The sequence below is a fragment of the Pelodiscus sinensis genome, chromosome 1 (assembly GCF_049634645.1).
Source record: "Pelodiscus sinensis isolate JC-2024 chromosome 1, ASM4963464v1, whole genome shotgun sequence".
Taxonomy (NCBI): Eukaryota; Metazoa; Chordata; order Testudines; family Trionychidae; genus Pelodiscus; species Pelodiscus sinensis.
This window is the reverse complement of record NC_134711.1, coordinates 194707575-194722050: the sequence shown is the minus strand read 5'-3', so window position 1 is coordinate 194722050 and position 14476 is coordinate 194707575. Positions and strand designations below refer to the sequence as shown.

Genomic DNA, 14476 nt, shown 5'->3' with positions numbered 1-14476 from the left:
CCTGTGTCTGGGGACATACAATGAGGAAAGAAACCTCAGAGCTTCAAAGTGAACACGTGGCTGAATTTGCTTTCTTGGGCTTTGCTCTAGTTCATAAATTGGACTAGCTGTGTTTATGCAGTTTGTGCACTCAGAGCCCCATGATAAACCTGTATTCACATCAGAGTCTTTGATTAACTGAAGTATGGTCAAAAAAGGTTTCTTAACATGCAAGAGTGAGCTGTTTTCAGAACTACTAGGAGAAATCTGTGATGAAATGAAGGACCCAAAGGCATTTAATTGTTGAACACATAAAAGGAAGTATATTTAAAATAAAAAAAATTGGTCAGACTGTAGAGTCAGTTACCATTTTTAAGGAATTTACAGGGCTGTTGTAGATGAGTCTTTTGGAATAGCCAGTTTATCGCATTGCCTAAACTGGTTTTTTCATTGCACAGTATTTTCTCTTAAAATGTGTGCATTTTTTAAACAATTACATACATATTAAAAATCAGCATTTCTTTGCTTCAACTTAATTAAAACGTTAATACTCTCAGACAACACAGATCTGAAATGGTGAAACCAGTAATTTCCCCCGCCCACCTTACAACAAATTAAATTGAGACAAAATTACAAACACATTTCACTACATGATTATTATTAATAAAAATCAGTTTTTTATAAAGTTGCCCAAAATGCAAGGGATGTGCATAGGTTTACAACTTAGTCATAATAATATTTGATTTTATTCCCTTGGGTACTTTTTCCCATGAACGGAATGTATTTTGCTGTAGATTACAGGTTTTTTTTCAACACAGATACACCAACGGCATGAACGCTTGCGACTGTCCACATGCATTAAGAGTCAAGACCCAATTTCAAATCTCTAAAAGGTTTACAGAGTTCTTCAAAGAGACAGTATCACATTATCTGGATGTTACATAAAAGTACTTAAAAATACTATTCTTAAAAAAAAAAAGCAAAGAAAGGCCTTTAAAATTTATGAATTCGTTTTGTAATCACTAGACTAATTATTTCAAATAAATAAAAGAAAGCAAGGTATCCCTATCCATAAAATCAGACTCTAAATAGAATGTCATGTTTCACCCCCAAGTTAAGGTAACAATCATTTTTATTATAATTAAAATAGATTATAGAAAGCAGCATCTATTTTGTGCAGTTTTAGGGGCCTTTGAAATAAAAAGCTATGATTTCCAAAAATATAACATTCCAAAGGATTGAATAATACATATATTGAAACATACATTTTATTAAAGTGTAGGAGAACTGATTAAAAAAGATACTGTCTCTTTAAATTAGTGTTTAATTTTTTTCTCCTCCTATCTATTAGGACATGACAATAATTATAAATTTAGGTCACACTACATCTAGGTAGTCTCTAGGGGCCAAGATCTGTTGACACAAGGTCAATAACAAAGAGGTTTTCCATGTATGAGGTGGTTCCCAGTATTGACAAAATTCTTCAGTTATCTGGTGAAAGGCCTAATAGACCCAGGAGACTGGAACCCACTGTGATGCTGTACAAACAAGCTCAATGGCTTCCTCCAGATGCCTGATTGTTTCATCAATTTCATTGTTGATAATTGTTAGATCAAAGTAGTGTGCATATGTTCTCTGTAAGATTTCAGACTCCTTTTGCAGGCGCTGAAGAGACTCATCCTGAACAATGATTGGAAAAGAAAACGAGAAAAATAAATTAGATACTTTTGTTCAGTTTTCTGTTTGTCACAGAGATGGAACAACAAAAATAAAACCTAATCTAAGAATTCATGAGTGAGTGATGCCCCCTACAGAATGTTAAATACCACGTATAGTACAAGGAAGAAAGTGCAAGTTGCTTCACTCTATTATACAAATGTTACACAAAATCACAATTCACCAACAAGGGTTACTCAAGACACATCAGGACACTTATCTAATTTTTTGGGAAGTGTTTGACAAGGGTTAGAGCATGAGGGTTATAACAGAACCAGTACAAATGTGGAAAGTGTGCCAGGTCATGAATGAAAACATACCCAGTTCACAAATACAAGCTGTTTGGCATTTATCCAGACAACAATACTGAAGGCATGACACAATGCATTTACTACTCAGCATGAGCTTTGAGTATGACTTCCTTTTACTTTAATAAATATTTTCTGTGGACAATCTAAGGAAATTCTCACTCTGTATTATTGTTTAATTTCTCCTTCTCTAGAACGATCTTAACATTGCATTGTGTAGCTGAGACTGTATTCTAATTCCAAATTGAATAAGAAAAAGACGTGGTGGCTTCACCTTTGGGGGCATCAAAAAATCAGCATTCAGTGGGAGGAAATATGAGGAGGCATTTTTTCTTTCCTATACCATGAAACTAACCATTTTCTTGAATTCATCTCAAGATCTTGATAAGAGTTACTGCTTTTCTGAAGCATTTTAAACTGTACAGTCAGAGGTGGATTTACGATGAAACATACAATGCCCTGGCACGGGGCCCCCCCAACAACACGGCCCCCCCCCGGGGAGGCAGCCCAACTTTGTGGGAGTGGGACAGTGCCTCTGCAGAGAGGAGTGGGGGAGGAGAGCAGAGAGGCTCACCTGCAGGCTGCAGCCTCAGCAGAGCCAGCAGCGAGCAATGCAAACACAGGCTGGAAGGCATGGGGTAGCCACATGGCCAGCTGGAGAAAAGCAGCGCTTTAAAGCAAGAAAGTGCGGCTTCTCCCTGGCCACCGGCTGTGCGGCTATCTAGTGCTACTCTGAAGCCTTCCAGCCTATGTTCGTGCTTCTGGCTGCCACGTGGTGAGTGGGTGAGAGGGAGAGTGGCCAGGAGATGGAGAGCCCGGGGTGGGGAGGCTCAAGTGGCCAATGGAACTGTGTCCCCCCCGTTTAGGTACAGCGCATGTGGGTCTCTGCCCACTTCTCCAGGCCAGCCAGCACAAGGCCACTGGGGCACCTGAAACAGTCCTCCGTGGCCATGGAGATTATGCTTTTTTTTTTTTTTTTATATACAAAGTGCTCTTATCTGAAGCACTTCACAATCGTTAGCTAATGGTACAAACAACATCTGAAAAGATCATTAAGTGGTCCACCCGAGACCTTGTGCAATTTTCTAGTGATCTATGAAAAAAAGTTAGACTACAAAAACAATCAAGGCACCTCACTTTATTTTCATTTATTTATTATTACTTATAATATAGAAGGAAGATGAAGAAAAAAAGAATGAAATTGGGAGGGGCAGGAAGAGTGAATGCTCTTTCTTGGCTGGGTCTCGGGGGTGGGGGTGGGGGCAAAAAGGAAGCTGAGCACAAGGCTCCATTAACTAAATCTGCCACTGTGTACAGTCCCTACTAGTCAACAGCAGATGACTCACTCTCTCCATATTTGAAAACTACATTCAAACATAAATGTAGCCAAGTACTCCTCATACAGACATGTACTAAGAATGTTCTTTTGAGGAGCATTAATGCACACAAAACAGCACATGGGCCTTCTGTGAAAACAAAGGTGCATTCAGATCTGGCTTATGCTATTCTCAACTACTGACACACAGAAGCCTCAGACTCTGCTAAATACACTACTAGAACATCCATTCTAAAATAACACAGCAACTATGGTTAAATCCTTAGCTCTCATAAATTACCAAAGCTCAACTGACTTCTACAGAGCCACAATGACTTCTAAAAGCTGAGGACTTGACCCCTTTGTATTGAAATTAATCTACAAAGTGAAAAATTACACTTGTGGAGCTTCTGTATTTTCAAGATATCGAATTAAAAGGTACATTTTAAGTCTGCAATCCCAATACTATTAAAATATATAGTACTAGACACTGTACATTTCAAATGAGTATAAATCTGAAGCCACGGGACTATATATTTTTAATATCATTGGGATTAAGCTTTCACGTCTAGCCCATGAAAGCGTATGCCTAAGTAAATTTGTAAGTCTTTGAGTAAATGTATGGATATAACCTTTTGAACCTAAGCTACCTATTTTATAATAGTAAATTAGCAGAGACCATAGAAATCTACAGGGAGTCTGTAAAACACACACATATTTCTTAAAAAAAAAAGACAGGAAAAGAATGAGAGGAGCTGTTCTTAAATCTTTATTTCTACTTGGCTCTCGCCCTAGATTTTGCAAAAAACAAAGAGGGTATTAGATTATAGCATTTAACTGTTGCTGTCTTCTAGGTTATATTTTATAGGCAGCGAAGGAGAATACATTTTAGAAGACCTACGCTACTTATCCCCATGGACATGCAGAATGTTACTTTTAGCTGAAATTCTTGAGGACAATAATAAATATTTTACTTTACTAAATTAAGGATTGGCCTGAGATGCAAAGCTTCAGGAGCCAGATCAAGGCTTTCTGGTTTGGGCCCATTTCTAATTTGAATATATGACAGAATTATCACTTATCTGTGTATTTCCAATTTACAGCATTATTCATGCACATCTTTTAAAAAATCCTGGATATCAGAATGTAAGTGATATATCTAGCTGGATAACAGCTTTGGCTAAATGTTTCCAATAAGGTGATTAGCTGTTAAACGATTTATGTAAGTCTGTAAGTGGCCACAATCAGGTTTCAAAGCTAACATGCCATGAAGACCTTTATTTACATTGTGAAGGTTAGCTTGGCAACCAGAAGGGATATAATTTAAAATTTTAATTTAAAAATTACAGATCTGCATGGAAACCTCTAAGATTTGTATTTTCTGTGTGCTAGGAAGTAGGATACGCCTGGCCATTCTTTTCTGGGGGTTATTACATATTATGTGGTTGATGATATTAAGCATTTGGTTTTGTGCCTCATAAAACCACCAGAACCATGCAATATCTACCCAGAAAGGCACTCTATTTTGTGTTTTACTCAGGTACAGTGGTATAACTGTAAGTTGGAGATGCTGGACATCCCCTAAAATGTCTAAGATACGCATTGCAGGATAAGGCCATTTGAACTGTGTCAACTACAAAATCATAATGTTTATTTGCTAGAGTAGGAATAAAAGTTTCTAGGCTCACTTATTTTTTATACTATCCTTTTTTCTTTTTGCCAACGAATAATCCTTCCATTTGAATGAGCTTTAGCTCAGATGTCTGAAGTCTTTATTTCTTTATACTTTTATGCAAAAGTAATGTGAGTGGGAACAGGGATGTCTAAATTCTAAATCTATTAAAATAGTCAGGAATGCATCTTATCAGGTCCTTGCTGGTACTTACAGGCAATTTTCTGCACCATTTTGGCATCTATGTAAAATGAATACGTGTGCAGGAAAATGAAAAGAAAGGCAAAGATGATAATTCAAGAAAAAACATAAGGATAAAAGACAATCATTTACAAAAGTGTTTGCATAAGATGTTTGTAAAATGAAACAAAGCAGGATAAATAAGTCAACAGAAAAGGATGTTCTTTATGCAAATGAATCTTTTGTAAAAGAAAAAATGAATGAGTAATATGAAGTATGCATACTAAAACACGTAATGCCACAGTTCCTATATAGATTCCATTCCCTCTCTCATGCAGCACAATAAATCCAGGTGAGTAGGACCCCAACTTACACTAGTGTCCAGTATTATTATTTGCTTTTAAAAGTGAATGTTAATGGTTCGTAGTGACAGTTTTAGCAAGTATTCAAAACATTAAAGCATGACTGATTTTGCAGTTTAGTCCACCTGGATGAATTTTTATGCCAAAGATCAATTTGCAGGATGTAGGCCATAAACAATAAACAAAACTTATAAAAAATACAGCATAAGAGCATAATAATGAGACTAAATATTGAACCCAAATCTTTCTTGGTTCAACTTCCTCTACATCATCCATTCCAATGGGGGGGGAAGCCCAAACTTGCACATGCCCACACTGTAGCTCAGTACATTCCCAAACAGCAATTTGCTTTATCATATTCTCCCTCCCAATTCTCCGCCAACTTACATTCTGCAACATGAACTCCCAAATGGTCAAAAGAAAGATTTTAAAGAATACACTGGAGGAATCAGATAATTCTAGAACAACTTTGGGCCAAAAGACTTAAATAGTACTGAAGTTTTTCGGGGGCTTTTGTGCATTTACAATGAGTTGTCCAATTAGCTCCAGCTACAACAGTTGGAAAAGTTACATAACAATCCACACTCTTGAGCTTTTTTTTAAAAAAAACAAACAAAAAAAACAGTGTTATGCAACCTGCTGTGCAAAAGGCTTTCTACCATTACAGGGGACGAAGATGCAACATTTTAATATTTGCTCCTATAAATTTAAAGTAAGTGATAACATCAGCAATGTCTCAGAGGAATGATCACCGCATCATTTTAACATAGCTAAAACCAGATTTTGAGACATCTTCATTTCTGTGTTTGTGAAACTTAACACTTAAAACAAAGCCATCTGTCTTTCACTTGTTTTCCAAAATTTTCTTGCCAGTAAAGTAATTATTTATGGTGCACTTGAACCTCTTTAATCTGGCAACCCTGGGAAGCAGGGTTTGCTTGATTAAACATTTCTCCAGGCTATGAGGGTAGGATGCTTACCTGGCACTCTGCATCCCCTGCCACTCTCAAGCACCGCCTCCTGCCACTATGGGAGTGGCGTGGAAAAGCCTCCGGCAGAGTGTGTTGCTGCACTGCTATTCCCCCAGCTGAAGTAGGAGGGGGAGCGGCAGTGTGCAGAGCCACTTCGTCCTCCCCCGGACAGGGTCCATACAATGGGTGTTCCTGAATTAGGGACACCCAGAGTATGGAGGTTACAGTATATTTGTGTTTGAACATCTTTAGCCTTTCTGGCTCATTATTTATCTGCAAGAGTCTGTAGCAAAGTCCTAATTCTGTATTTGTGTAATCATACACATTATGTCCGTGAATGGAGACTGTTGCCACAAACACAAGATTATTATTTATCTGCAGGATCAAAGAGATGGAAGAGGGATTTGATAATGAGAAAATACATATACAAATACAATTAACACCTTACTAGAGTGAAAAATGGAAGGAATTGGTAAAATGCTTTTATACAAAAGTTTTGTTTGAGCTACATCTTGAGGTCTTTATTCATATAAATTTGCTTTGAACATGAACACTTAAAATTTTCTCATAAGCAGGTTTTGGTTCCAGTTTTGTTCACTATTCTGAGCATCACAATGTTCTTTGAATTTAATTAAGCTAGTTTCTTGCATGTAACTTTGCAATTTCTTGGTCAAAGATGAAACCTGGTAGTAGCTTCCTCCGTCTGCTTGAAGACATAAGACGGAAGTACAGTAATTCCTTGCTTAACATTGTAGTTATGTTCCTGAAAAGTGTTACTTTAAGTGAAATGATGTTAAGCAAATCCAATTTCCCCATAAAATTAATGCAAATGGGGAGGGGGGCCAGGTTGCAGGACATTTTTTTTCAGCAGACCACAAACAGTATATACGGTATGTATAAACATATACAGTTTTCACAAACAATACTATACACAAAAATTATAATTGTGAAGCTTGGTTAAGGTGATGGAGTCAGAGGGTGGAATATTACAGTAAGGAGTTACTGTAGACTGGAAATTCTTGTACTAATCCGTTGGCTTAATGGCCACAGCAAGGATTTTGGAATCAGTTCTTTTAGGCAGGGAGAAAATAAAACTGAATATATTCTAAAAGGATACAAAATTATCAATACTGATCTACATATCAACTAATGTTAAAGTTGTTTTGTGAAGAGCTAAGAGTATTCTGAAATGTTTCCCTTGTAGTGACAGAGCATGGATTCTTGCAGCTCAAGTTTAAATACAAATTTAGGAAAAAAAAATCTGTTATACAGTAAAATCATCTCAGTTCTGACCCCACCATTACAGACAACAGGTCATTTAAAATGTTGATCTCATTCACATACTGAATCATCCTTTTAATTGTGTCTCCTGATAAAACATTTGCCTGTAATAAGCCTTACCTCATTAATGCCTGGGGTAATCGTAGGAGCAGCAATAAAAACAACAAAAGGAGCAAATTCTGCAGTTCTCAGGACCTTCAATGCCTGTGTAAAAAACATTACAAACTGAAGAAGAGGAACAAATCAATCAGCAAGCCACAAATTTAAAAAAACAGAGGGAAGAACTAACAAGACGCTGTATCAGTTTTAAAATATATGGTACAAATTAAGACCCTGGATCTTGGAAAGACTTACAGATGTGCTTAAGTTTGCAATCCCATTTATTCCACTAAGTCTTTGCAAAGTTGGGGCCCAAATTGTAAGTTCATCATCATAAAAAAACTGCCAAGGTACCGAAAGCATCCAAAATTTCATATGCAGGATATTTTTCCTATAGAAAAAAACTAAAAATCAGTTTATATTTAGGTTGAAGAATTTGCCTTAGCCAGAAAAACTTGTGCTTTGGTATTTTAAATGTATCAATTTGTAAATAGTACTTTATAGTAAATGCTGGCTAAAATAGCATAACAAAACATTTTCTGGATGAGGACATTGTTCAACCTACTGCTAAGCTTATTTTTGCTGCAGCAAAAATGTTGTGATGTGAAAACTATGAAACTTTCAAAGCATGAATGCACTGATTGCAAGACACTTCTATGCAGAAGGGCAAATGCAAAGACAATGATTAATCTCACTTATGATTCATGAGTGACATGGGTAGTTCCACAAATGAGGTCCTACTACCAGGAGCAGTGTTCCCTCTAAGCTATGATTAAACAGTCCTACACAGACAGAGACTCAGGGCTCCCACATGGAGCTGACTGACTGGGTGGGGCTGATGAATCACCTATGAAGCTTTGCTGCTACATAGCTTAGAGCAGCAGTTCCCAACCTTTTCCAGATGGGGACCCATTTTGACAATTCAGGAAGACTTGGTGACCCAAGGCAATTCAAAAATGGGGGGAGAAGAGGGGGCAGAGCCACCTGGGGAGACATCTGGTGAACCTTTTGAAATGTAATGGCGACCCATAATTGGGTCCCGACCCATAGGTTGGGAAACCCTGGCTTAGAGGGAACACTGACAGGGAGGCCCTTCTCCTAGCCTGATCCAGAATGAAACTTGGAGAAGGTAGCTAGCAAACATAACCTAGGTCATCTCATCTACCTGAGCAGAACATACAGTGAAAGACAATAATATTTCACTACAAAGCAGTACAAAGATGACCCCTTGTTTTTTAAACCAGTCTGACAGTCATCTGAGCTGATGTCCCTCTCTGCTGCTTGAAATCCACCTTCGGATATCATCAGTTATGCATCATTTCTACAGAAAAAAGAGGGCACCCTACAAATGTGGTTACCTGAATCAAAAAAGCTCACAGAACTGAGGATGCCTGTACTTGGAATATATAGAAACAGGGTAATTCACGAGAACTGGGCTCATGGATAACTACAACTATGACTTCAACGAATTAGGTGAGTTGCATTATACAATGCAGTCAGGGATTTTATTTTTATTCTGAAGGTCTCTGGTCAGGTGAGACAAAATCCATTAACTGCACTGTCCAGAACCAAATCTATTATCTCAATAATCCAGCCACAAAAGAAAAAGAGCAGATAATACTAGTTAATTTTGCACACATGGGGATGAACCCTGCAAACCAAAGCAGTGGCTAGTGTGAAATAATGTCTTCTGGGTTATACCACTCATATTTGTAACTGATTCCTGCAAGTTATTGCAAGACTGGCCTCTTGTTTCCTCATGTCCTTTAACCTGCTAGAAGATTAATTTAATTTAAAGGCATCCCAGCTAAAAATAAAATATATAAATACTCTGTCATCCACTGAAATTCATCAATATGGGATGTTCCAAAGGAAATGTAGTCAAAATGCTCCATTCATGATTTTATATCAAGATTGCAAGACAGTAAATATAGTATTCATAGTGTTTGAGTTTGTAAATTTACCTACTCACTGATTCTATAACAACACACACAAAGACATTAATAAATATAACTGTAGTATTCTATTGGCAAAATCTTCCTATAGCATCAGTGATTGACAAAGAATGCTATTTCTGGGATTGCTGACCTAGTAATAGCAGGGAAGTAGGGAGAAGTTAGGACAATGCAGAACAAAATTCCCTTCTGCGTGTGGTATCAAAGTAAAATCTAGGGCTGAACATATGAATGCATTACAGCTGGCAAGGAAAGACAATCAGCTGCTTCACTGGACAGCTAAGTGCAGTGAACAATAATGTAACAATAATTTCCCTTGTTAAAGTGTGCAGTAAGCAGATTTTTTGTAGCTGTATTGGTCCCTTGCCAACCCAAACTGTGAGCACATATCTACTTCTTATTTTTACCCTAATGATCAGTAGAAGATGATTTCATACACTGAAGTCCCTGTGTAGAAAGAACCATTGCCCCACATACTAAAAACTTTTCACACATAATTCATGCATACATTAATGTCTTAAATTTTATGGTAAAAAATGACAAGTGACAGAATGTAATAAAATAAAATTCAGGTGGCTCTGATGAGCTTTGCATTTTTATATATTTATAGTAAGTACCTGAGGCTCTACATCAAGTATTGCAATTAGTCCCTGCTCATGGATCTTCCGTATTGTTTCCAGTTTTGTCCCATACATTGCATCCTCATGGCTGCCATATTCCAAATATTCATTGTTGGATATATCCTGCATCATTTGGTCATGTGATACAAAGTAATAATTTTTTCCATTTTCTTCATCTTTCTTGGGAGGTCTGGTTGTGTCTGAAATGTCAAGAAACACGAAAGGACACAATCTCAGATTTGTATTCTTTGTTGGCCCATTAGTAGTTATTCATGTAATAACCCACTGCCCAAATTGTTATAAATTTTGATTATTTTTTTTACATATTTCAAGGTTTTATTCATTTGCTGGACAAAGGCTTATGTTAACTGTCAGCTATTATTTAAATGATTCTTTTGAACTTCAAAGGTGCAAGGAGAAGGGCATTCTGTTAAGGTATATGTGTATCGCATTTTTGCGTAATTGCTAGCACAGAATGGTGTTTAGTTTGGTGGAAGGCACTACTAATTCAATTGATCTTGGAGCTTGTATCACAAGTATGTGTAGGCTTCAAGTACAGGTTTTTGAAATCCTGCAAGCATTCCTTCTTCCTTGGTGAACAACCCTCTCTCTTCCCCTACCCCAATAGACACTTGCATATTCAACCCCCCAGTGACACTGGCCTGCCTTCAACCCCCTCCTCAATCAGAATTCACCAACGTAAGAGGTCTCTAGCACACTCCTTCCTACCTCTAGAGCCCCGCATGGATACAAATTTTTTATTCACATCTGTATCCTCAAAATGAGCTGTGGATATCTGCATTCATATCCACAGATGCGCAGATACCAGTGGATATAAAACAGATATCTGCACATTTTCAAGGTTCTGAATACAAAATTTGTATCCACATCTATATCTGAAAAAATGAGTCATGGATATCTGCATCCACATCTGTGGATGAGGATACCCATTAATATCTGTGGATTTGCAAGGCTCTACCTAGTTCTCTTGTTTCAATCTAATCTTGGACTTCAAGACACCATTCTAACTCTCCAGATCTAAGGCTTTGGGCCCATCTTCTGAAAATTCCTTCACCACCTCTCATCCCGCTCCTCTTCCTCTCTCCTCTAGTCCCCTTTCCTCAACTTTATATACTCTGGTATTGCAGACAGATCTCATAGTACCTACAATAGTTAAGGTCGCCCAGAACTTCCCCTTATAACACCATTTTCAAATTATTATAAATTTGCCAAACTTTTTTTGAAACACACTCATTTAGATCAGCAGCTCTTGTATCTCAATGCTTTGGAAAGGGGACACAATATTTGGCAGGGAGTGGAGTCATACTAATGTCAGGGATATGCCTTTCTATGTATTCATGAACATTCACCCAAATATGACCAAGTTAGAAGCTTCTGAAAAATCACAGTTCTCACAGGCTCAGAAGAGATGTGCAGAATTTGATAGTTCAATTATCCACTGAGATTTCTCTAGTACAGGGCAGTAGGGTCTGTGCAGAACTTTCACTGCAATTGCTTCTCCTGGATGCTATGGGCTGCTGGGCAAAGGAATGTGGGGAGAGGAAAGTGCGATGCTAGTAAAACCAGGTGCCAGTAATTGCCAAGGCTTCAGGGGCAAGCGAGCACTGAAATTCATAACTAGAAATCAGATGAGCTCACTGTATCTCAATATTACTGAAGTATGGTATTAGACTTGTAAAGATGCCCGAAAGTTGCTAAATACATTAATCTAATTTATCCCTTGCTATAGGGTAATACACAACTTTTGCTATTTAACTGTAAAAATGTCTGCTCTGAACTTGTAAATCTAGGCAGGAAGGGTAGGTGCCCGGTCTATCATAAAGAACTATAAAAACCAGATGGACCTATGTAGGACAAAAGCTTTGCTGATTGCCCAATCCACGCATGAAGTTTTATATGCGCAGGAACGATTATCCCAATGGTTTGAACTCTGGGGCATGGTCATATAAAGACACTCACAAGAAAAAAATAATTCTCTTTTTGCCATTTGGACTCTCACAAAGACATTTGTTGGACAGATTACAACATTTCTGCCACATTTCAGAACCACAGAATATAACTCTTTTATGCTGATATGTTGCGTTTTAACTGGTAAATAACTTTTGTGTCTTTTTCCTAGTTAATAAATACTTAGTTTACTATAAGATTGGCTACCAGCATTGTCTTTGGTTTGAGATCTAAGGTACAAACTGAACTAGAAGTAAGTGACTAGTATCTTGGGACTGGGAACAACTTGAATATTTTGTGATTTCTGATGAAAGTGACCATTTATTACCTGGGTGGCAAGAGAGACTGGAGTGCTCAAGGGAACAGGATGTGACACATGGTAAGACTTCTACATTGATTCACAAGTTCACATTTGTTACTGGGTGGATGAAAGATAATTACAGAACATACCATCAGTTTGGATTGCCTGTTTTGCTTTTTGACAGTCTGCCCTGAGGCTGGTACTCATGGTTGTGAACTACTCCAGACAGTGTGACTGAGAGATTTTTAGGAGTTATCAGCATATATACTAGAGATGTTAAAAATTGTGCGATATGGTAACAGCGTAACTGCTAAAGATCTTAGCGGTTACATGCGCTGTGGGCTCTGCAGTATAAAGCTAAGCTTAGCTTTATAAGCAGAGCCTGCCGTGAAGCCTCTCCAGGAGCAGAGGAACCTGCAACGGAGCCTCCCCATTGCTGCAGCAATGAAGCCACCTCCCCAGGAGTGGAGCCAGCTGCTGCCTGTCTGGCTCCCAGGGAGAAGGCTTCGCTGCTCTGTGGCAGTGAATCTGTCTTCCTGGGAGCCGGCTGAATGTAACTGATACCATTCACCAATAAGCATCAGTTAATTGGTTAACTCAAACATCCCTAATATACACAGTAGTTTAAACTGTGACCATGGATCAGTTTAGCAGAGGGGGAGAAAGTGTATAGGAGAAAAGGAGGGGACCAGGAATAGAGTTCTGACCTACATCAGCATGACTGTACTGCAGGGAGAGAAACTCTGAAAAACTGGCCAGGTGAGAGTCACTGGTGACCTTAGATGGCTTCAGTTAAAAGGATGGAAAGCCACAATGAAGGGGTTCTAAGAGGGAGTTCAGTGGGAAGGAAGCTGAGGCAGTAGGAGTAAGCAGCATAAGGAAGGCGTCTGTGTGTAAAGAAGAACTCTTCTTAAACCCCTATAATTTTTCTGCATTGGCCAGCACAGACAGGTTCTAAAAAGCACATACATTAACTGTAAAAACAACAAACTTTATGTAACGACAACTCATCTAACCCTCATTATAAAACAAAAAGCATACAAGAAATATCAGAATCTTGACAAAATTATGCCACCCCTTATCACTGTAGTGTCTAAGCGTCAGCAAAGGGGATCTTTTGGGTTCTGCGCCTCTGACACCAGTGAAGAGAGTGAAACTGAGGATGGCTAGCTAGGGAAGGTGTTTATATCCTCAGTTAGTTATACTTCAGACAGTTCTGGGGTTCCTGTTGGAGGGCCATGCTATAGTGGGGATCTGTGGCAGCAGGGTCATGAAGAAGAACTGAAGATGGTACTTGAAAAGAGTAAAGTGAACTGCATTTTGCTCTTGTTCCCATCTCTGGATAATTTTACGGAAACTTAAAAGTCACAGTCCTCAAGGTTGTATGTAACAGTGTAAAACAGTGAAGTAAGGTAAACATATAAAACATTTAATCAAAATCCAATTTACATTTCTTTTCCTGGGAATTTTGTGACCTTAAGACCTTCTCCTATCTTGACTCTCACAGACACACACAGCTAAATACTCACATATATTATCTTTTACGTAAAGTGACTGTTAGGTTTAAACTTTAAAATGTCAAACATCTGGGGGTAGGATGCCTCCATAAAAACAGGTTGTGTGTGAATAGTATGAAAACGTTCCAAATAAAAAGAATGTTGTATATACTTAGGTGCAAGAATTGATTGCATTTTTCCATAGCAAACCCTCCCTCTTCCCCTCAGTATTATGATTCAACCACCCTCAACT

General features: G+C 38.1%; 1 protein-coding gene across 10 annotated transcripts in view; it reads right to left on the bottom strand.

Annotated features, from left to right (window-relative positions):
* Positions 1-274: 274 nt before the first annotated feature.
* CASK (calcium/calmodulin dependent serine protein kinase) overlaps positions 275-14476 on the bottom strand; it is a 363612-nt gene continuing 349410 nt past the window's right edge. For all 10 annotated transcript variants that reach the window (XM_075912872.1, XM_075912888.1, XM_075912881.1 and 7 more), the window contains 3 exons: positions 10456-10658; positions 7905-7988; positions 275-1659 (listed from right to left, as the gene is read on the bottom strand). In XM_075912872.1, coding sequence (XP_075768987.1) covers positions 1483-1659; positions 7905-7988; positions 10456-10658 — 464 coding nt within the window. In that variant the 3' untranslated portion in view covers positions 275-1482. The remainder of the gene's footprint in view (positions 1660-7904; positions 7989-10455; positions 10659-14476) is intronic.